General features: G+C 35.7%; 1 protein-coding gene across 3 annotated transcripts in view; it reads left to right on the top strand.

Annotated features, from left to right (window-relative positions):
* LOC132048741 ((+)-borneol dehydrogenase 1-like) overlaps nt 1-22,209 on the top strand; it is a 32,306-nt gene extending 10,097 nt beyond the window's left edge. Inside the window, exons 1-4 of one of the 3 annotated variants that reach the window (XM_059439433.1) lie at nt 11,282-11,316; nt 12,152-12,235; nt 20,892-21,151; nt 21,579-22,209. In XM_059439433.1, the coding sequence (XP_059295416.1) occupies nt 11,297-11,316; nt 12,152-12,235; nt 20,892-21,151; nt 21,579-22,123 (909 nt within the window). In that variant the 5' untranslated portion in view covers nt 11,282-11,296 and the 3' untranslated portion in view covers nt 22,124-22,209. Of the gene's footprint in view, nt 1-11,170; nt 11,317-12,151; nt 12,236-20,891; nt 21,152-21,578 lie in introns of those variants that run through there. The other 2 variants (XM_059439441.1, XM_059439438.1) reach the window with 2 other exon arrangements.
* The last annotated feature ends 2,088 nt before the right edge of the window (nt 22,210-24,297 follow it).

Below are 24,297 nucleotides of genomic sequence, written 5' to 3'. Positions count from 1 at the left end.
ATTATATTAGTGTTTGTTAAGAATACAAAGTCTGTACTATTTTTTTTGACATTATTTATTTTTTTAATATGGGATTCATTTTTTTTATATATTGCTTGATTTTGTCAATATGGGATACTATGTTTAAAACACGATTAATATAACATTGTAGTTTGTGCTCCGTATTTAAAACTTTATTATATTAGTGTTTGCTATGAATACGCATCGTGTTTAATATGGAGGCCCATATTTTTTTTAACATTGTTTGTTTTTTAAATATGGGATTCACATTTTTTTTTTCAATATTGCTAGATTTTGTTAATATGGGGTCCACTTTTTTTTCCCCGTGAGTTTGAATGTGGTGGGTTTCACTTTTTTTTTTTTAATACCGGATGTTGTTTAATATGGGGCCCATAATTTTTTTTACAATTTTTTTTAATTTTGGATGTTGTTGAATATGGGGCCCATAATTTTTTTTTTTTTTTTTTTACAATTTTTACTATGTTCAAAACATGATTGATATAACATTGTAATTTGTGATCCGTATATAAAATTTTATTATATTAGTGTTTGCTAAGAATACAAAGTACGCACTTTTTTTTTGACATTGTTTATTTTTTTAATATGGGATTCATTTTTTTTTATATATTGCTTGATTTTGTAATATGGGATACTATGTTCAAAACACGATTAATATAACATTGTAGTTTGTCTTTCCGTATTTAAAACTTTATTATATTAGTGTTTGCTATGAATACGCATCGTGTTTAATATGGGGCCCGCATTTTTTTAACATTGTTTGTTTTTTAAATATTGCTTGATTTTGTTAATATGGGGTCCACTTTTTTCCCGTGAGTTTGGATGTGGTGGGTTCCACTTTTTTTTTTTTAATACTTTTGGATGTTGTTTAATATGGGGCCCACAATTTTTTTTAATAATTGAATGTTGTTGAATATGGGGCCTATAATTTTTTTTTTTTCAATTTTTTTTTTTTTTTTTTTTAGGGCTGTTTAATATGGGGCCAAATTTTTTTTATTTTTTTTATGTTGGTGTTGGGGGGGGGGGGGGGGTCCACGGACGGACGACGAAAGAAGCACCAACCGGTGCTTCTAATATAGTAGAAAAACATATCACAACAATACAGTCTAAATACTTATTACACCTAATTCAGCAACGATGTCAATGTAGTAATATTATTTTTTTTCATTTAAATAAATGTTACATTTATTTTAATGTCTATTGCTATTTTATATAATTTAATTTTTTTAATTTATTAACACGTGCAACGCACCTACGTTTTTAATCAAAAGAGTGCCCGGCACTTAAATTTTTTCCTCAAAGTCCCCAACATCAACCCATCTAGGCAATATCTTGCTCACTCTTTTAAAGGTCTCAAATATGGTGTTATTACATCCATATGACTAGTTGGTAATTGGTAATTATAGTATTTGTTACACATTATTGTTTGTTTATTTCTTCATTGGAAAAACAATTTAAATTTTTAAAATGAAAAAAAAACCGACATGGTAATTACACTTGTTCAATCAAATATATATGCCTTGAGAAAAAATGAATTTTCAAAAAACATGACTTCAGGCCTATTCACGTGTCTAAAAGTGGTGAGATATCCTTTTTTTTTTTTTTTTTTTTACCATTGGTGTTTAATAGACACATATAAGATGGGGTTGGAGTGTTCAATAGGTACTGGCCATAGTTGAGGTGTCAGAATGAAAACTGGAGTACTTCAAGTTTGAGGAACCGTCTATGTATTTGGCCCGTTATAAATTACATATAAACGTTATATCTATCAAATATATTTTGTAATTATTATACTTTGTAATTACTATGCAATTTTATTAACAGGAAAAAGGCTAGTAAATACATTGTTTTTGAAGGAAATTGGACCGGGCCACCCATGTGGGTCAAACCCAAATCAATATTAATTAAGTAAATATATAATTAGTTATATATTTATATTAATATTAGAATTTCAATTATAAGAGGACACAACATTTAGAGTAAACAGTTGTATCTATTCAGTCTTTTGAAAGAGAACGCTCTTTCACATGAGAAGAACATCTGAAATTCTTCTCCTCCCAAAACAAAAAGAAAATTCTTCTCCTTCTCAAGTTCTTGCAAAGCGATTCTATTGAAGATTCTTCCTGAAAGCAAGAACACTTCTATAACTAAGGTATGCGATATAGATTGTGGCTATTTCAGTGTAGTTCGTGTTCCATAAACTTGTGATTGCACTATTTGACTAGTGAAACGAATTCAATGATTCTGCAAACTGTGTGTTTGATTTAATTCTTCACTGGTATCAGAGCCTAGGGTTATAATGTTTCCTTGTCAATCCGAAATTTGCTTTGTTTTTTATTATAAAGTTTTTTTTTTCGAAACTGTATAAGTCCTTCATATCACGGAACGGCTGCACACATTTTTTTTCTGGTTAATTTATTCTCTAGTTAAGAATTTCCATTAAGTTTACTGTGTTAAAAAAAACAAAAGGGGAATTGGTGTTTTTGTTAAGATCGTAGCCGAAGATGGCAACAACATAGTGGGACTTGTGATTTGAAATTATCCATTTAAATTTTTTTATCTTAAAAAAAAAAAAAAAAAGGAATCTCCTATTTTTTCCCCACTAGTTTTTGTTTTTTATATTTGTAACCAATGGTACAAGTCACTTCATGAGACGATGAATCGCATCATCTAAGAGAAGGTTGATTTTTTTTGTTAAATCCCTTCATTATGCTTAAAAGAAACTTTGGAATTAAGTGACTTAATATTAAAGTAGCAATGGGATAGAGAACCCATTTTTTGCTTCTCCTTCTTCAAAATATGCAGTTATGATCTACTTATTCATGTTGACAGATGTACTAATTATTTGAGTTTGATTTGGATGAATTCTGTAAAGCATATTTTTTTAAGGGAAAGATTTCAGAGTATAGAACTAAACCACTGAATGTGATAGAGGTTTCAATGTTCAGTTGTTTTTTGAAAGTAATATATTTTTTTTTTTTTGTTTGTTCTATAAGGACTTGTCTCCTTATGACTTTCAACCACAAGAAATCTATTTAGCAGTGAATGAGATTAGTTAATTTTTTTTTAACCTCATCCATGAAGATTTGTTGTTCTTTCTTCGCCTGCTTCCAAGAACTTAATTCTTTTTTATTGTCATCACCTCTCCATATAAAATTATTATCAAGATGAGTCTTGATAAACTTGTATGGAATCTTGTATGGTGCTTTTTGAACAAGTGACGGTATATTTTTTTTGGAAAAATTTGCAGGGAAGATAATTCTAACAATGACCCATGTTATTGTCTATCATTTCAATTCTTAACAGATTTCTTCAATTGATTTGAGATACATTATCTTATGGTCATGTTATTTTGATTGATGTTGGGTCCGTCTAATAAGCCGAAACAGAATTAGTTTGAAATTTATGCATATTTAATCTTGAATTTATGTGATTTAAGATAAGTATTCCTTAGATGATTAATTATATTAGATTTATAACATATTAGTATTCAGATGATGATTGGGAACATAGTGAACTTTTGATTCTGAAGCTAGTATGAAATAAATTTTGACATGACTAATTGTTTTAGGAATTTCTATGTATATGAATTTAGGCATGTGAAAAGTACATAATCGTCTCATGATAGTTTATACTTGTTTGATTCAGTATGTCAACTACCGTGAAAAATATTGTTGCCGAGCTTAACAAAGGTGATAAGCTAAACGGAGACAAATACGAAATATGGAGTATGAAAATACAATATGTCCTGGAAGAGCAAGAGGCTCTTGAAGATCTTAATATGTCCACGACAATTCCTGAAAATGGTGATACTCCCCAGCATGTGAAAGATCTTGAGGCTTATCAGGCTTGGAAAAAGAAAAATTCTCTTGCTCGCATAACGTTGCTGAGCAACATGGATAACGATATTATGAGAGAATTTCGAAAGTATGACAATGCCAAGGACATGTCCGCATTAAAAGAAAAGTTTGGTCATACTTCAGTTGCCAAGTTAAGAGCGCTTACTATTAAGTTTGATACTTATAAGAAGCGTCTTGATCATACTATGCGTAACCATCTGCGCCATATGTCGAATATGGTGAATGAACTGAAAGATGTCGGTCATGTGTTGAGCGAAGAGCAACAAGTACAAGTTTTGATTCGCTTCCTACCTCAAAGCTGGGAAAATATGAAAATGCACTTGACATATAATTTTAGCATCAAAACTATGGAAGATGCTAAGCGTCATTTGGAACTCGAGGAAGAGCGTCTCGGGATGGACAAAGCTACTACGAGTGCGTATGTGGGGAGTTCGGGTCCAGAACGTGGACAAGGCCAAAAACGCAAGTATGGTGGTTTTTTCAAAAAGAAAGGGAAGGGACAAGTCTCGAAAAAGCCTAAATATAATCAACAAGAAAATAAAGGTGCTTCTGTTCGAAAGAAGAAAGTGATTATAGCAAAGCTCAAATGCTACAACTGTGAGAACATGGGACATTTTGCTCGTGACTGTCCTGAGCCTAATGGTGCTTTCATTGACTCCATTTCCTCATCCATTGCTTTTAACTATTTATCCTTAGCGGGGCATGTAAGAGCCTCATTTATATTTCGTGGCTCTTCTTCATCTTGTGGAGTAACTATAAATGCTTCCCCTTCGATCTCAAATCGGCGACGGGGAATTTTTGGATGACTTGTTTGTCGAGGTTGAGATTGATAAATTGATTTATCAATTGATAAGTTACTCCCAGTCGGACTGGCAATATCAAAAGGATTCAATACTGATTGAGTATTTGTGCTAGTAGGAACTGATCCATTATCATCTAAATGACTCCCACTCAAATCCATTTGAACGTCTATAGCGAAAGTGATCCGGTCCCTAGTTTCATAAAGAGATAAGTCTTGACCTATCTCACCCTGCTTAGGAAAATCATTCTCTAAGAATGTAACACCGTGTGATTCAGCTTTAGTCACAGTGCCACTATCTTGTTCACTCAAGAACACATAACCCTTAGATTGTTCAGAGTATCGTATAAAGATACACTTTCTTCCCCTTGGACCAAATTTTCCATATCGGGAAAAAGGATTATGTATAAAAGCCGCACAGCCTCATGGCTTCAAAATGCTCAAATCGGGCTTTTGTTTAGTCCATAACTTATACGGCGTAGATGTAACTGACTTAGAAGGGACACGATTAAGTACAAATGTAGCAGTGAGCAATGCATCACCCTAATAGGTGATAGGCAATTTTTCTTGTGCCATCAAGAACCTAACCATTTCTAACAAGGTTATGTTTCGTCGTTCCGCAACACCGTTTTGTTGTGGAGTGTAGGGAGTAGTTAATTGTCTTTGAATTCTCTTTTCATCACATAATTGTTTGAACTTATTAGACAAATATTCTCTTCCTCGATTGGTTCTTAAAGCTTTAATTTTTCTTTCTAGTTGATTCTCGACTAAGTTCATAAACTTAATGAAGCAATTAAAAGATCCAAATTTGTGAGAAATCAAATATACATAACCATATCGAGTACAATCATCGATAAATGTGATGAAATAAACTGCACCATGTCTTGCCCTTACATTAATTGGACCACAAATGTCAAAATGGATTAACTGCAACGGAGTGTCAGCTCTTATATCTTTTCCAAATGGTTTTCTTGCAGTTTTTCGGGCTAGGCAATATTCGTAAGTAGACAAATCTACTTTGTCTATAGAACCAAGAAGATGTTCTTTGGCTAAGCGATTCATTCTTTGCTGGCCAATATGACCAAGCCTAGCATGCCATATATTTACATCATTTTCACACTTAGAAGTATACGTAAATAAGGAAAAACAAATATTATTATTATCGAAATTAGGTACAATATCCAATAGAATAAAACCATTACAAGGATAACCAGTGCCATATTTTGTCTTCGCCAAATAAAAATCCAAATCATGTTCATGAAAGATTAAATGAAATCCTAAATTAATCAACATTGTGACTGAGACTAGATTCCGGCGAATTAACGGAGCAAATAGTACATCATGTAGAAACAAAGTTCGGCCACTACGCATCTCAAGTTTGTAGATACCAATTCCTTTGACCTCCACTTTGGAGTTGTTTCCTACATAAATCCATTTTGCTCCTTGCAGAATTCATCGAAATTCTACAAATGCATCTCTGTCGTCGCTATATGGTCAGTGGCTTCCGGGTCTACAATCCACATGGGATGAGATTCAGCTAGATAAGCAGAACATGATACATTTGCATCACTATGTAAGTTAGAAATAAAGTCATATACACCCATTTGGGCTCGGGACGTCCAAAACAAAATGTCGATGTTCTCACGGTTAGTGGCATTTGAGCTTTGCCATATTCGCTTTCTTCTTTCGAAACGAAAGCACCTTTATTTTCTTGTTGATTATATTTAGGCTTTTCGAGACTTGTCCCCACTTCTTTTGAAAAAACCACCATATTTGCTTTTTTGGCCTTGTCCACGTTCCGGACCCAAACTCGCCAGATAAGCACTCGTAGAGCTTTTGTCCATTAAAGGGCCGCTGTTACACTTCGAGTTCCCGAATGATGCTTAGCATTCGTAGTTTTGATGCTAACGTTATGGGTCGAGTGCATTTTCATATTTTCCCGGCTTTGATGTAGGGAGCGAATCCTGGTGTACTTGTTGTTCAACACGCTGACGACCATCTTTCAATTCCTTCCATATTTGACATATAAGCGCGGTCTTTACGCATAGTATGATCGGGGCCGCTTCTTATAAGTACCAAACTTAATAGTAAGTGCTCTTAACTTGGGCCCGAAGTATGACCAAACTTTTTCTTTTAATGCGGACCACGTATTGGCGTTGTCATACTTTCGAAATTCTCTCAGAATATAGCTATCCGTGCGCCTTGACAACGTTATGAGAGCGGAGAAATTTTTCTTTTTCCAATCACGATAAGCTTAAAGATCTTTCACGTATTTGGGGAGTATCTCTTTTTCTTCCCGGGACATAATGTATTTTCGTACTCCGCGTGTTTCGTAATTGTCTACGTTAGCTTATCACTTTGTTAGCTCTCGGCAACAATATTTTTCGCGGCAGTTGACATATTGAATCAAACAGGTATAAACAAGAAGTGAACGTGATGTACATATCTACGCATCAAATGATAGAAGATCCTTAAAGAAACCCATAGCATGTGATTCTTATGAAAGACACGTGAAGTCATTGGGTTTCCGTAGATGCTAATGTATTTATATTTTATTTTTTCCAATCATGTTCATGTAAAATTACATTATTGAAGTTAATGTTAGTTTATGCCTAATATCCATTCTTGTTGGTTCATATACATATAATATTTTGGTTTTAGTACATAAATTTTTAGTACAAGAAGCATGTCGGACGGACAAAAAGATTGGTCTATTCACACAGACAATCACCTCTATTGTCTAAGTGACAGATAGAGATGAGACAATTATAAACTAATTATTGTCAGAAGTGATGATAAACCAGAGCTTGAAGTTTATAATAAGAATGTCGGTTTTTTTTTTTTTTTTTGTGTTTAATCATATGTGATTAAAATGATTTAGTCTGTTCTTAATGCCAGATGTGAGTTCTGATGAATAAAATGATTGAGTAGATTTGTGAACTCAAAGTTAGACATGAGTTGTTTGAATTATCATCTACACAGTATTTAATTTGTAAAGACATATGCTCCGCGGAAAAGGAGTAAATCTTTGTGATACATGTTTCATACCATGTATGTATATGGTGACACATAAGGGAGATACAAGTTTAATCTCTAGTTGCTATCGTGTGAAGCCCTGAAAATTATAAGTAATTTTCCACATTGTACCCTACGTGACTTTGATCGGTTTCTTGAGATTCGATTTGGTGTTTTGCTATCTTAGAATGTTGCCCGAGAGATCATGTTTGATTCGGTGCCGGCGGGACATTTCTAGAAAAGCATATCGGATTGAGATTAAGAGATTCATGAGAAGAGAGGAAGATCATTAAGTATTATCACATTAATTGTGTTCATTGACCGGTCCTTTATGTTTGTCTTTGAGACAAGAACAAAATGATGAACTCAAATTTAAGACAAAGAGATTGTGAGAGACATGAATATGATAAATGATCTAGGGTACTGCATACTATAATCTACTCTAAGTTTCATTGAACGAGATGCTATATATTCCTAACAGATGTATAGCAATGAAGCTCTCGAAGTATGTACTGGTCACACGGCCTAGTCGCTATGTGTGAAAGTTACAGAATATAGGAATGAGAGCTGGCCCACTATGTTTGAGTGGGAGATGAAGGAAATTGGACCGGGCCGCCCATGTGGGTCAAACCCGGCTCCATATTAATTAATTAAGTAAATATATAATATTTATAATTAATATTAGAATTTCAATTATAAGAGGACACAACGTTTAGAGTAAACAGTTGTGTCTATTTAGTCTTTTAAAAGCGAACGCTCTTTCACATGAGAAGATAACGTTTGAAATTCTTCTCCTCCCAAAACAAAATAAAATTCTTCTCCTTCTCTAATTCTCAAGTATGAAAGTGATTTCGAAAGATTCTTCCCAAAAGCGAAACAACACTTCCGTAGATTAGGTACGCGATATGGTGTAGGCTTATTTCAAAGGTGTAGTATGTTTCATAAATATTTGATTTGATCTTTCGGTAGTGAAAGAAATTCAATGATCCTGTAAACTGTGTGTTTGATTTAATTCTTCAGTTTTCAAACACACCCTAATAAACGACAAATGAACTTTGTCTCCATTTTAACATTTCAAGATTCATCCAATTATACAAACGGCAAAGTCGGCAACCTTTTAAACGCAAAGTCACAATCGCAAAAAATTAAAGGACCGCATTAGCTCTCGTGCTGAAATAGATAATTTCACTTAAAACCTTGACAAAAAAGGACAGTTCCTAGTGTCTTTATTTTTTATTCCTGGTTACCAATGGATTGCTCAGAGTTTGACTGTGACCTTTCCCAATTTATTATGAAGAATTAAGACGAGTAGGATTGAGTTGAAATTAGGGGTGAGCATTTGGTGTTTAGTTCGGTATTTCTAAAGTTCAGATTCGGTAATCGATAGTTGAGAGTAGATATCAAATATCGAATCGAAAAAAGTTCGATTCGATAATACGATAATCGGTAAATTAAACTTCAATTCGGTATTGAAGTTGGAATCGACTAAATTATAAATTTAATGCCGTTTCTTCAATTATTTATGTTTTTCAATGTGGAGGCACGATATAATAAAAATCCAACAACTAATTGACACGACTAAAAGACATCTAGGATATTAAATTAGAAAAAGGCTAGGAGATAATCCAAATGCTGCTACAAAATGGATTATCCAACAAATGTAGATAGCAATAGCACTAGTTACATGCCCCTATTTTGCTACTTTGTTTTGAGTCACTCAGATACTCAGAGTCATACACCATCGGACATAGCTCATACGGACTAAGAATTCTTTGACTGACTATTGATGGTCCTATTAGATATATGAGTTATAATTAGGGGTGGACCTTTATTCAATAGACATTTTGGTATTCGGTAAATACCAAATACCTAACGGTATTAATATCTCATATCAAACCCGAACCCAAATACCTTAATTTTGAAATTTTACTCTCGAATACGGTACCGAATACCAAATTTCCAAAATTCTCGATTCGGTTAGATAATTCGTATTTCTTGCGTATTTCGATATTTTATGCCCAGCCCTAACTAAAATAGTCGAGCAAAAGAGGCAAGTAGAGAGTTTTGACTAAAACGATTGAGTAATTTGTAAAAGGAAAATGAAATCTTGATTTGAATAGAGTTGCAATTCTTGATTCTTATTCTTGTAACCTGTAAACAAGTGACCCAACTTGTAATCAAGCAACCTTTACACCACATGATATACTATTCCAATTTCGCTTATGACTTTTATGCCATTCGGGGATATACAGCCCTCCATAAATTAATATACTACTATTCTTCACCTCATAAAAATTATTTTTGCATAAATTAGCGAGAACTTATTTATTATTTTATGAAGAATAAATTATAATGCGGATGTATGCTCATGTAAGTAGTACATGAAATATTATGGCTAAAGTAATAAAACTTTAACCCTTATAATAGCAATAAACCTTTTATTTTAGTTAAAAGTAAAATCATACAATGTACAATATTGAATTAAATATCTCGCCGGAAATAATTTTAATATTTTAATTTGCAAATCCAAGCATATTCATATCAAGACGATCCTCCATAAAGCGCCATAAAATAAAATCACGTACACACAATCCTATCCGGATTCCACTTTCTAGTATTTGATATATTCATATCAAATAATCTCCCAATTCCTAATTTTGGCCTTATGTTGGGGGGAACGGGGCTGCGGGGAGAAGGGAGCGGAGGGGTGAGTAATTAATGATGGCCAACACTTTATTGCCTTCACCTATAAATCAACTACCGGTTTTGGTAGACCCTCCGTTGTCGATTTTGCAAGGCTTGCAAGATGATAAGGGCAACATTATAGTAGTATTGAAGTCAATGTTTTCGTCTGTAATAATCTTGGGAAACTCGGTATCCTTAGTATTATCGACACCGATGTAATAGCTACTTCCTCTGTTTCAATTTATATGAATTTATTTTCTTTTTAATTCGTATTAAAATAAATGATCTCTTTCCTAATTTAGAAATAAATTCACTTTATGAAATAATTTATAGTCACACAAATATTCAAGACTTATTTTAATCCACAAGTTTTAAAAAATTTCCCTTTTCCTTAAATATCATGCCCAGTCAAATGAGTTCATATAAATTGAAACGGATGGAGTATTTAGCTTATATAAATAAATTAGTACTGTGAAAGAATGTGGTGTAACGGATGGAGCAGCTTTTTTCTTAATTAAAAATTTTGAGTTCGAACTTTGAGTATGAAAAAATTCTTGGTAAAAGCTTTCTCCCCGAATGAAGTCCTACGCGGCGCAAATCCAACTATAATCGAACTCTTATGTCTGTACCTGGCATCGGGTGAAACTTTTTTTTTATCAATAAATTAGTTTCCTTAACTCAAAAAAAGTGACGGGGCGACACATATTACAAATCAAATTGCTTAGCTATTTTCACAGGTGCTGTTTAACATGCTCAAGCCTTATCTATTTAGACTACCCCAGCCTGTGAATTCATTGAAACCAAATTGGCCAGAGAGAGTGAGTATTGAGAGGGACTCTTCTTAATTCTCATTATCCCTTTCTTAAAAACGTTTTTTTTTTTTTTTTTTGAAGAAGAAGAAGAAAGAAGCCAAACCAACATGCTGAGGATAGCTTCAAGGTTAGTCCTCTGACTCCCTTTCAATCTTTCTAGCAACTTCATGAACCACCAAAAAGAAAGAAGATTTTTCTTTCAGATATTCTTGGGTCAGATTTAATTAAAAAAAACAGTTCAATAGGTGAGAATAGTCCGAGACAACAAAGAAGATAACTACCCATTTCCTTAACCAAACGTGGGACGCTTAAAAAGTTGTTTTTAAATTATATTCAACCGACAACTTATGCGAACATATTATTTCTCTTTTAGTGTGTTTTAAAAAGAATGAACTCTTTTTAAAGTAAAATTAATTTTATTTAGAACTTGACATTTTATCTTTAATGAGAAGTATTTTATAGTCGCACTAATTATATAATGTCATGGCATGTCACACAAATATTGACCACAAGTTTCAAAAATCTTATAGTAATATAAACTTTAGGACATTTTTAAGACCACACACAAATGTTATGACGCCTTTGAATGTCGGACTTGTTGTCTTACTATATCTGAAATATAATCCGGAAACTAAACAACCAAAGTAAAATATAAATGGAGAAGAAGCAGAAATATAATAACGATGAATAAATTCGGGCTCGTTGAATTCACAATGTGTCTTTAAGGAACTTAATTTCCTAAGTCTCAAGGTTACAGATTATTTCCTTTCACGATAGAACGAATTACCGTCACCAGTATAACGGTACCTCAAACAATCGGTGTGCAGCAAACTCAAAGAATCAGACGAATCACACTAACTGTTTTGTGTAGACGATAATATGCAGAAAGAAGAGAGATTTTAGAAATTTAATTTTGTAAGGAAAAAAAAATCTGATGAACAACCAACATTTATACCCTGAAGGTTGAGTCCAATCCGAAGAGAAGCAGCTCTTTCAAGTGGCTTTTCGGGAAAGAGATGCAACAACCTAAAGATACTCTTAACATGGTGTAATATTATCCGCTTTCATCAAGTCTGCACATTTTTTCTCCCAAAAGATCACACCTCACACACAAAAAATTGAGACCACAAGTTCCAAAAATATCTTTCTTTTTTAAGTTTTGTGTTCAATCAAATATGTTACATAGATTAAAACGAAAGGAGTATATGTTATGAAAAAGTATTGGTGAAATTTAATCAAAGACAAGCCATTGATGCATATAATCCAAATTTGGAAAGAGGATGACTGGTCATTTCTTAGGTCCAAATTTGGGAAGATGATGATTATATGAATCCTGGCCCTCTGATCCCCGTGGCGTATTTACTTTTGTTTTCATTTACTCGTGCCTTTGCCTTTTATGGTCAAAATTTCCTCGTCCTACCTTATCTTTACATCTCAAGATTGTGTTATTAAACACAAGTTATTGACATGTCATAAAATACGTGATTTACACTTCTTTGACGAGCTAGCGTGAGATGACTCCAAATGATACAAATATGACCTAATATCATGTGCCGATTGATGAGTTATGAGTTTCGATGATCAACATATACATCAAGGACCAGGTCCTTTATCAGTTCCCCCGGGCACTGTACGAACGTGACAGCTGTAAAGCTATGGCACTGTTCCGACTTGCAGAGCCACAGCGGGACAGACGGTTCATTGCAACATCTCTATCTATATCGCATGCCACTCACATGCTCTCATTGGCCCCCCTATATAAACAACATGTTGGCATTTGTTTGACCTAGCACAAAAAACATATTATTCTCATTATTGAAAAGAGTAGCCGCCACTGTTTTCTCAGAGCTTTCAAGATCAAGACTAAATAACTCTAAGGACCATATCCCAATACTAAAGATGTCTTAAGTCCTAGGTTGTTTTAGTCTTTTCTTTTGGTCTAAATATTGTAAACCTACACTTCTTTTAAGAAGGGCTTTAGTAGGTGTTTGGTTTATTAAGCTTTTTGTGTAGACGCCTAACTATAGTTAGTTATGGTGAGTTAAAGTTCAGCTGCAGGTAGTTGAATTAGTTTAGTTCTTGGCTAGAGTTAGTTAAGTGAGTGCTTGCAATAGAGTTATTGTAAGGGAGGGATTAGTGGGCTAATTCCTTGATTGCAAAAGGCTTGTAATCTGAAAAACGTTGCTCAGTTAGTGAAGTTGGAAATCCTACCAGTGTAGGTCGTGGTTTTTAATTTCTTGAGTAAGGAGTTTTTCACGTAAACATCGTGTCTTGTTTACTTCTTTTTTTTTTTTTTTTTTTTTTTTTGCTTTTTTTGGGGACAGGATAAGGTCGGTCCCTTTATCTGTTTTGGTGGATGCTTAGCTTCTATCAATTGGTATCAGAGCAGGTTCCTTCTAAAAAGGTAACACCTAGAAAGGATCTCTCATTATGGCTACTCCACCAAACTTTGAGGAAAGACAGTCAACCACGAGACCTCCAAGGTTTAATGGAAAGTATTATGGATAGTGGAAAACAAGAATGCATGACTATTTGATGGCTGAAGACTCTGAGCTCTGAGACATCATTCTTGACGGTACTTTTGTCCTTACAAAGACTGATACTGAGTCTGGAAAGCTAGAGGTAAAACCAGAAAAGAATATATCGAACCTGATAGAAAAGCCATTGAAAAGGGGTTCAAGGCAAAGAAGATTTTAATGTGTGGTATTGGACCAGATGAATACAATCATGTTTCATTTTGTGCTCGCCATGAAATATGGGAAGCCTGCGACGGCTCGTGAACGAACCTCTCGGAAGTCAAGCGAGTCCAAAATGGGCATGCTCACCACCGAGTATGAACTATTTAATGAAGGATGATGAGTCAATCGAGGATATGCACACTCGTTTCACCTCCATTATCACCGAGCTTCATTCTTGGTAAGTCACTCCAATCAACAAGCGAGTTCGAACAATACTTGGTGTTCTGCCAGGGTCTTGGGAAAGTAAAGTTAATGCCATAACTGAAGCCAAAGATCTGGAGAAAATGACCATAAATGATTTGATTGGAAATCTCAAAACCTATAAGGTGAAGAAAAAGAAGGAGCTTGAAAGATGAGAGCTAAAGAAAGAGAAGAACCTGATCCTGAAAGAGAAGAACCTGATCCTTAAAGCGTCTAAAAGTGAATCAAGTGGTGATGAATCTGATATGGCCTACATTACAAAAAGGTTTCGTAAGATGATTAGCAAAAATGGTGGGTTCTCCAAGATAGGAAGCTCCAGCAAGAATTTCAAACAGAATGACTTATGTCACAAATGTGGAAAGCGTGGTCACTACATTAAAGAATGCCCCCTTCACAAGCAAGATTACTACAAGAATGCTGACAATAGAGTGAAGAGATGTGATTGATAACTTGGTAAAGCAGGCTCTTGCTGCTTGGGGAGACTCATCTAGTGAATCTGAAGATGAAGATACAGGGGACACCTTCATGATGGCGGTTGAAGATGAACCTGCGAAGTATGAGTCCATCTTTGCACTCATGGCCAAATCGGAGGATGAAGATGACAATGAGAATCAAGAGGTAAATTTCTTTGATGTTTAGAAAAATCTGAAAAAAAATATTCTCAAAAGAAATTAATATCTCTTGCAAATGTGCTGATTGATACCTATCATAGCCTTATTAATGAGAAAAATGTCTTAAATGAAGAGATTGAAGGGTAACAAGTAAGGGATGATATGGTAGTAAACATTGTTGATCTAAAGGAACAAGTTGAAGAGTTAGCTAGGGATAATGTTATGTTAATTAGTTAGATGAACAAATGGGTGAACACTCCTTCTAAAAGAAAACAAGTGGGCAATGAGACTTATTTTGAGATTGATAGTGAACTCAAAAAGGCTAAAATAAATCTCACTGTTGAGCTAGAAATAAATAGGCAACTTCAAGAGGATCTAAGTCGTGTGAAATCTGAACGTGATAAGTCTCTTCACTGGACCTGTTCCTCTAACAAAGTTGTTGCTATGTGCAAAGGTAATGATGGTAGAGAGGGTGTTGGTTATAAAAAGGGAAAGACCTCGTTCAATCCTTATAGCAAATATGTCTCTGTGACTGAAAATTGGCTTTGCACCCACTGTGGCAACACTGGTCATTACAAAAACTCCTGCAAGCAAGATTTCAGTTTATGCGCAATGCAGCTTATGTTGAAAACAAACCCGAATGCAGAACCGGTCCCCACAAAAATGAAATCTGTTGCTACCGTACGGGCGAATAGATCTCTTATTCATCCATTCTATGATTACAAGGGACCCAAGTTGGCGTGGGTTCCTCAAACTAACAAATAACTTTGTTTGCAGGTTGGAGTGAGGGGGAGCAGTAAAAAGTGATTTGTGGATAGTGGCTGCTTAAAGCACATGACTGGAAGGATGGAAAATTTTCTCTCACTTAAGGCCTTGAAAGGTGGGAGTGTGTCTTTTGGCAATGGGAAGAAAGTATATATTCTTGGTATTGGTAAAATTGGCAAGGCACTTTCCCATGCTATTGAAAATGTTTCCTACGTGAAAGGTTTGAGTTACAGTCTGCTGAGTGTGCCCCAAATATGCGACAAAGAAAACAAAGTGGTGTTCTTGTCTCATGTGTGCACTATCACTAATCTCAAAACCGGAGAAGTAGTACTAACTGCAAATAGATACAAGAACATCTATGCAGCAGATTTTGGCTCATCTGTTGATGGTGACTTGACTTGCCTCAGTGCTGTGTATGATAATACTGAGTTGTGGCATAGTAGGCTGGGACATGCAAGCTTCACTCTGCTGAACAAACTAGTGGCAAAGGACCTGGCCGTGGGCTACCAAATGTCAAGTTCAAAGATCACAAGGTGTGTGATGCGTAAATAAAGGAAGCAAGTCAGACCTCCTTTAAACCAAAGAAGAAGTGAGCACCTCAGGCCACTTCGAGTTTCTTCATACGGATCTCTCGGGCCATGAGATTCGTGGAAAAGAAGTACACATTTTGTGATTGTTGATGACTTTTAAAGATTCACTTGGACTCTCGTTTCTAAGAACCGGACGAAACATTCCATTGTGTTTGTAGCCTTGTGAAACAAACATTCAAGTAAAGTGGAGACACCAAGTTGTAAGTATAAGATCCGATCATGGCACCGAATTTGACAATGCAAACATTAATGAATTTTGTCTTTGAAAATGGGATTAGTCACAATTCCTCTTGCTCTAGAACACCTCAAAGAAATGGTGTTGTGGAAAGGAAAAACAGGACACTTGAAGACATGGCAAGAACAATGCTGATTGCAAGTGATGTGGCCAAAAGTTTCTGGGCAGAGGCTGTTAACACCGCTTGTCATTTGATCAATAGGTGTATGATCAGATCCTTGCTTGAAAAGACACCCTATTAACTACTAAATGGAAAGAAACCAAGCTAACTTACCTTAAGGCTTTTGGATGCAAATGTTTTATTCTTAATAATGGTAAGGAGGCCTTAGGAAAGTTTTGATACTAAAAGTGATGAAGGAATATTTCTTGGGTACTCTTCTCATAGCAAGGTATATAAAGTTTTCAACACGAGAAATCAAATTGCGGAAGAAAGTGTGCATGTAATCTTTGATGAGACAAATGAGTTGGGAAGCAAAGGGATACAAAGGGATGAAGCAGATGATGGAGACCTCTCAATTCCTAATGAGGTCCTAGAAATCACAAATGGAAAGGATGAAATGATGAATCAAGTTGAAGCAAGTAATGAAGAAGATGCAACTGGATATCCAGATGCCAAGGTACCTGGTCCCTCCATCACTCCCTTCGATTTCAAGATAGGGGAGTAGTTGATGTTGTGTCGAAGCACTCCGGTGCCGATCGGAGAAGTGGAGATCACGCATCTCTAGATATGAATGATGGTTCCAACGCGGAGACACTCGGTCCCCACCAGCCGGAAATTCAAGTATCCAACTGGAAACACAAAAAATCTTACCCTCTTGAAAATGTAATCACTCCCTTAAACTCTGACATCCAAATCAGATCTAAGGCAAGAAAAATGTTTGCCTACTCTGCGTTCATTTCCCAAATTGAGCCCAATAATATCAAGGAGGAATTGAAAGATGCTGACTAGATTAGTGCTATGCAAGAAGAGCTTCATCAATTTGAAAGTAACAAGGCGTGGCACCTGTCCCTAGACCAGCAGACAGAATAGTGATTGGGACTAGGTGGGTGTTTCGCAACAAGCTTGATGAGTCTGGAAACACTACCAGAAATAAGGCAAGACTGGCGGTTCAAGGGTATAATCAATAAGAGGGTATTGACTATGATGAGACTTTTGCATCAGTGGCAAGGATGGAGGCAATTAGGATTCTAATTGCTTTTGCATCCCACATGGAGTTTAAATTGTTCCAAATGGATGGCAAAAGTGCATTTCTCAATGGATACTTGAAAGAAGAGGTCTTTGTTAAGCAACCTCCTGGCTTTGAAAGTCATGATCATCCTAAGCATATTTTCAAGCTTGACAAAGCTCTTTATGGCTTAAAATAGGCTCCTCGAGCATGGTATGAAAGATTGTCAAAGTTTCTTCTAGAAAATGGGTTTATAAGAGGTAGAATTGACAACACTCCGTTTCTAAAGAAGAGAGGGAAGAATTTGCTGATTGTGCAAGTATATGTTGATGACATCATCTTTGGTGCTACTCTTGATTCCCTATGTGAAGAATTTCGAGCTAATGGAGAAGTGAATTTGAAATGAGCATGATAGGTAAGCTAAATTTCTTCTTGGGACTACAAGTCAAGCAATCTCAAAAGGGCACCATGATTAGTCAACAAGAGTACATTTGGCAAATTTGAGTAAGTTGAGGGATGAAGAGGAAGAAGTGATTGATATGTCTAATGGAAAAGAGAAGGAGGAAGCCCTTTTGGTCAGGAAAAACTCCAAAAGTAAAAGCACGTCAGTGGCTGTTGAGAAGAAAATTATGGCTGAAGGAGGTGAGGAAAGTGAAAAGGAAGAAGCCGTGGCAGAGGAGAAGTTGGTGTCAAAATCCCCTAAGAAAAGAAAAAGCGGTTTTAGTGAAGAGGGAGGTTCTTCCAAAAGAAGAAGAGTCAGTGTCGAAGGGCCTGGTTCCTCAATGAAAAGCAAGCAAGCATTGGAGAAGGAAAGACAATATAATCTGCAAGGGTAGAAGGTTTTACTGGGAAGAGTCATTGATCAAGAGATTGTAGGACACCAAGCGTTAGAGGATTTAATGGAAGTGCTCAAATCTCAACAATGGGAGCACCTAATGGAAGGTCCTGCAGTGGCTTATGAGAAAAAAGTAGTTGATTTCTTTGTAAATCTTCAATACACTGATGACTACTCATTGGTTTGCCAAGTTGATGCAGTGGAGTTCAACCTCAATGAAGAGCAGCTAGGGGCAATTCTTGGCGTTCCAATTGATGGAGTAAGTAGACTGGAAGAAGGAGACAAGGCTACTGCAGACTTCAAGCTTCACATAGTTGCGTGGACGAGTATGTGACCACTGAGACCATATGTAAGAAACAAATGAAGTCTCAGTATCAGTTGCTATTTGAGTTCGTGAGCAAGGTCATGCTTTCTCGGACTGAGAAAAGGTGTATTACTTCCAAGACGGGCCTGGTCCTTATGGAAATTCTAGATGGTGGCCACTTGATTAGTTTGCCTGGAATAATGGTGTAGCACATAATAAAGCTGGTGGATGTCAAGGATGGTAAGCATGGTCTGGCTTATGGCTTTCTTCTTACCAAAGTGTTTGAGCATTTCAAAGTGCCTCTTGGCAAAGCCTCCAAAGGGACCAATAAGCAAATGTTCTTTACGTCCACCCTAGAGGAGTGTGAATGTATCTCAAAGAAAGGAGGAGCAGGGACCACATCCACTATATTGAGTCTGATTCAAGCAAATGAGAAAATCTTGGCTAATGTTGAGAGGTTGCAGGTTGAGAACACCCTGCTGAAGGCTGAAATCACCAAAATGAAGGTGGAGGGACCTGGTCACAGTGGTGATACAGCGACGGAAATTGCAGAGTTGCGAGAGGTTAATTCTAGTCTCACGAAGAAAGTTGCCGAGCTCCAGGAGCAAATCTTGGCTAATCACCAAGCTGCAGATTCTAGGCTTAACATGATGTTCAAAGCTTTCAACCCTGTCAACCCATCAAAGCCTGCCAAACCCTGATCCTCTTTTTCGCCCAACTTCCTAAACTTCTTTCTTTGATATTGGTGCTTTGATAATTAATTTAGTATGTGTGTGTTGAATTGATTACTGTGTTTTGTCCTCAAATTTCGTTTGATTGGCAATTCTCTGATTTCTGCACATATTTTCCTTCATGTTGCTTTGCCGTTTCTATTAGTACTCATGCTGAGTTGCCCAAGTGGCCTGAATTAATGTCTTTGAACCTCTTAATGCTTGTGTTTGTCTCTTTTCAATGATGCCAAAAGGGAGAAGATGTGTGATGTGATGTGTTGGCATACGCAAAAGGAATGATAATATTTTATGCTACATGTTAATGGGGTCAAATTTGCAGGGGGAACCTGATTCTTTGAGGAAACATCTTTTACGAGTTTGTCATCATCAAAAAGGGGGAAATTGATGAGTTATGAGTTTTGATGATTGACATATGCATCAGGGACCGGGTCCTTCATCAGTTCCCCGGGCTTCGTACGAACGTGATAATTTGTAAAGTCATGGGCAATCGTTCCGACTTGCAAAATCACAGCGGGACAGATGGTTCATTACAACGTCTCTATCTATATCACATGTCACTCACATGCTCTCAATGGCCCCCTATATAAACAAAATGTTGGCATTTGTTTGACCTAGCACAAAAAACAAATTATTCTCATTGTTGAAAAAAGTAGCCGCCACTGTTTTCTCAGAGCTTTCAAGATCAAGACTAAATAATTCCAAGGACCAGATCTCAATACTGAAGATATCTTAAGTCCTAGGTTGTTTTAGTCTTTATCTTTTGGTCCAAATATTGTAAACCTACACCTCTTTTAAGAAGGGCTTTTGTAGGTGTTTGGTTTATTAAGCTTTTTGTGTAGACGCCTAACTATAGTTCGTTATGATGAGTTGAAGTTCAGCTAGAGGTAGTTGAATTAGTTTGGTTCTTGGCTAGAGTTAGTCAAGTGAATGTTTGCAATAGAGTTATTGTAAGGAAAGAGATTAGTGGGCTAATTTCTTAGTTGCAAAAGGCTTGTAATATGAAAAACGTTGCTCAGTTAGTAAAGTTGGAAATCCTACCAATGTAGGTCATGGTTTTTAATTCCTTAAGCAAGGAGTTTTCCATGTAAACATCGTGTCTTGTTTACTTCTATTTTTTGCTTATGGGAACAGATAAGATACCTAGTCCCTTATCTGTTTTCGTGGACGCTTAGTTTCTATCACCGATACAAGAAAAATATATGAAAAATATATAACAAATTTAATTTGAGTGTCTAAATGAAAATTCCTAACGAATTCAGATAGCCACCTATTTGTTCGGTCCTTTCTTTCTAATTTTATTTGAGGGAACGACCTCTACCGGATCCTTGTTGCTTAAAATCTTGAATAAGGATCGGAGTTGTCTACTCGCACAGAAAGGTCTCATTACCATAAAGTATAAAGTCCTCAAAGCTAGCTGTTTTTAAAAAATATGGCCAAAACATTTTTCAACGTAACCTTGTTTTCGTTCTAAAGGGGCACCTCTGTTATCCAAATTATAAGCTGAAAGTAAATTTTGTGAATATAAGGAAACTCGAAGGCAAGGTGGCGCTGATAACAGGGGCAGCAAGTGGCATAGGAAAAGAAACTGCCGCAAAATTCATAAACAACGGTGCCAAAGTTGTAATAGCAGATGTACAAAAGCAGCTCGGCCAAGAAACTGCCTCCCAGCTCGGACCAAATGCCTCCTTTGTGGTATGCGATGTTACGAAAGAATCTGATGTTTCCAACGCCGTGGATTTCGCTGTCTCCGACCACGGACAGCTCGATATAATGTACAATAATGCAGGTATATATTATTCTCTCCAATCCACATAACAATTGATCTTATAGGTGTTTGGTAAAAGTCTAAGTCAAAATCAGTCAAAAGTTATAGGATGGATCCCCCCAACTGAACTTATAATTAACATATCTACTATTTCTTAAAATACTCTTCCCAATAGAATTTCTAACTCACTATCTATTCCTTTTATTCTTTTGTGCAAATGCTTTTTTACTAGATACTTTTATCAGTTTTAGAATTTTTATCCAAGTTACGAAATAGTAAATTGCTTATTTATAAAATCAGTAACAACACAAAGTGATTTTCAACTTAATGCTTATTACGAGTAGTTGCTTTCAATAAGTTAATTTAGATGAACTTTGTATTACATTTCGTTGCATAGAATTTAAACTCTTTTTTAAAATTCTAAATAGCCCCGTCTCTCTATATATAGGTATCGCATGCAGTACTTCACCGAGCATCATTGACCTTGACCTCGGTGCATTCAACCGCGTCATGGCTCTCAACGTCGGAGGCTTGGTGACTGGAATCAAGCACGCTGCCAGGGTGATGATTCCCCGACAAAAGGGTTCCATTTTGTGCACATCTAGCGTCACTGGTGTGATGGGAGGTTTAGCCGCGGTCACATATTCAACATCCAAATCCAGCATTATCGGAATGATGAGATCTGTAACGCCTGAGTTAAGCAAGAATGGTATCAGAATCAATTGCATATCACCCTTTGCCATTTCAACCCCGTTATCAGCTGACGAAATGAAATTTATGTATCCGGGAATGGACGATCAGCATTCTGCTAAGATTATACACAGTGCAAGTGAATTGAAAGGAGCCTACTGTGAGCCTATTGATGTGGCTAATGCTGCTCTTTTTTTGGCTAGTGATGATGCCAAATATGTTAGTGGCCAAAACTTGGTGGTAGATGATGGATTCACCTCCTATAAAAGCTTCAACTTTTCCATGCCTAATCAAGTAGAGTAATGCTGCATATACTACAAGAAGTGTGATTTTTTACTATTTTCATTTGACAATTTTCAAATATCAATGCAACTCTGTTTCACCAAAAATGCTTTAATTGGCAGCTAAAAGTTCAAATTTGATCTAATTAATGGTCTGTAACAAACAGCAATGATAAGCAAACTCCTAATTTGTATTGATAGAACCGACTCAATTGCAATAGCTAGTAATGAAACTGATACTTGAATGACAAAATCACAATTGAAGTACTGAAAACAAGATAGTAAGGGATTCTAGAAAAGAAGGTAACTGGAAGGATATGAGATACTGGAACAAAGAATGGAGATGAGGGGATACCAGACTGAGCCAAAGCTGCAACATAGTAATACCCATAAGCTTATTTTGCTGTCAGAAGTCGTTATTTACCAACCTGGATCCTAGACATAGCCACTTAATTCGATATTGGGTTGCTTTGTCAATACTACTCCAGGCCCATTCATAACATGGTCAATCAAGAAAGTAGGGTTTTTTGAAAATCGTCTTAGGTATAATACATAAAGATCTTCCAAAAATTATCATGATTCTTCCAACTTATAAGGGGTGTTAACAAATAAGGAGTGTGTTTGGTGGTGTGCATTGTAACACCCTAAATTTATTATTGGCATTTAAATAATCTTGCTCTTACAGTAAATACTTTTTATTATTTTTCTTGAGTTTAAAATTTTAGTTTTTGTTCAAAAAAAAATAAAATTTGGACTTGTCATATTTTTTTTTGGATCTTAAAGTCCATAGTTCGACCCATTTGATAAAAATGGGTACTACCTTCTACCTAAAAGAAAAAAAAAAGACCATTTTCTTTAACTCTCACTCTCTACTTGTTCTCCTTCTTCTTCTCCTAAACCCCCCATTAGAAACTTCAATCCACATAAACTACTTTCCAAATATCATCAAAATCCTCCTAGTTTTCATGCTTTGAATATATATTTTGGAAGGTTGCCACCAAGAATCAAATAGGTTAAGCCTTGTTTTGAAAATCTTAGGTTTTGGGTTTGTAAAGAAGTTCAATCAATCTTAAGCTTGTTATTCCACATATTTTGGGTGAAATATTCAAGTTTTGTTTAGAGATTTTGAAACCTTGAAGTAAGGAAATTTAATCCCGTTTTTGGGGCTGCCAGCAGTTAGTATTTTGACCATAACTTTTTATCTATATGTTGGAATTTGGTGATTCAAAAGGCTGTGGAAAGATAAGAAAATTATCCACAACTTTCGTGTTTTGCAAAAATCCTAATTCCTCTGTTTACTATGTCAAAAATGGGCTGCAAGGCAGCACATAGTTGTTGTCCATAAATTTTTCTACTTAAAAATTTGCAATAATGGTGAACCATTTAGCCCCGTTTTTGTTCGTCATGATTTAGCTTCTATATCGTTAAACTCTAGACCTTAAGTGAGTATTCCATTGTGTATTTAAGGTACAAGAGGCTCTTATAAAAGCTAAGGAAGTCGATATAATTGCTTGAACGTTGCTTTGGGCTTGTAACTTCTTGGTGTTTTTCTTTGAGCTTTAGAGGTACTAAAGCTCTAAGGTTTGCACATATTCTTGAATTTCGCATTTTATTTAGTTAAAGTATTTTGAATATCTTAAGCTTGGGTAAAACTTGTCTTTACTTTAATTTGCTATCCTATTCGTTTGTTGCTAGTTATATTCTTATTTCGCTATGTTTAATTGAGTATGAATACTTTGAGTCACTCGGCAACTTTGAATATCATTTGGTATCAAGTGGAATGCTTTTGTAAGACAAACTAACTCTCCCACATATACGGATTGCTTGAGCATTATTACATTCTCGTCAGACTTTGTCCTTCTTCGTGATAGTGACTTTGTCACTTATATTGGCATGCTCTCGAGATTATTCGGATCTTGTCCATCTTGACTTTGGATTCACATTTCATCTTAATTATGGATCTTGGTCCATCTTAAGTATGAATGGGGAAGCCACTTTCAATATGGTTCTTGATTATTGGGTGACGACCCTACTTGATTTGGGATTCCGGTCCTTCTTGTTATTCGATTATGCTTTGATGAAATTGCATGATGTATGTGTTGGGCGAAATTAACACCAAATGGTGAACTTTCTTGGATTTGCTTTGGAAAGCTTCTTGATATTTGAGATTTTGAATATTGATATGTTGAACTATTT

This window comes from Lycium ferocissimum, chromosome 1 (assembly GCF_029784015.1).
Source record: "Lycium ferocissimum isolate CSIRO_LF1 chromosome 1, AGI_CSIRO_Lferr_CH_V1, whole genome shotgun sequence".
Classification (NCBI taxonomy): Eukaryota; Viridiplantae; Streptophyta; class Magnoliopsida; order Solanales; family Solanaceae; genus Lycium; species Lycium ferocissimum.
Note: the sequence above shows the minus strand (reverse complement) of the source record. Positions and strands in the feature narration are given on the sequence as shown.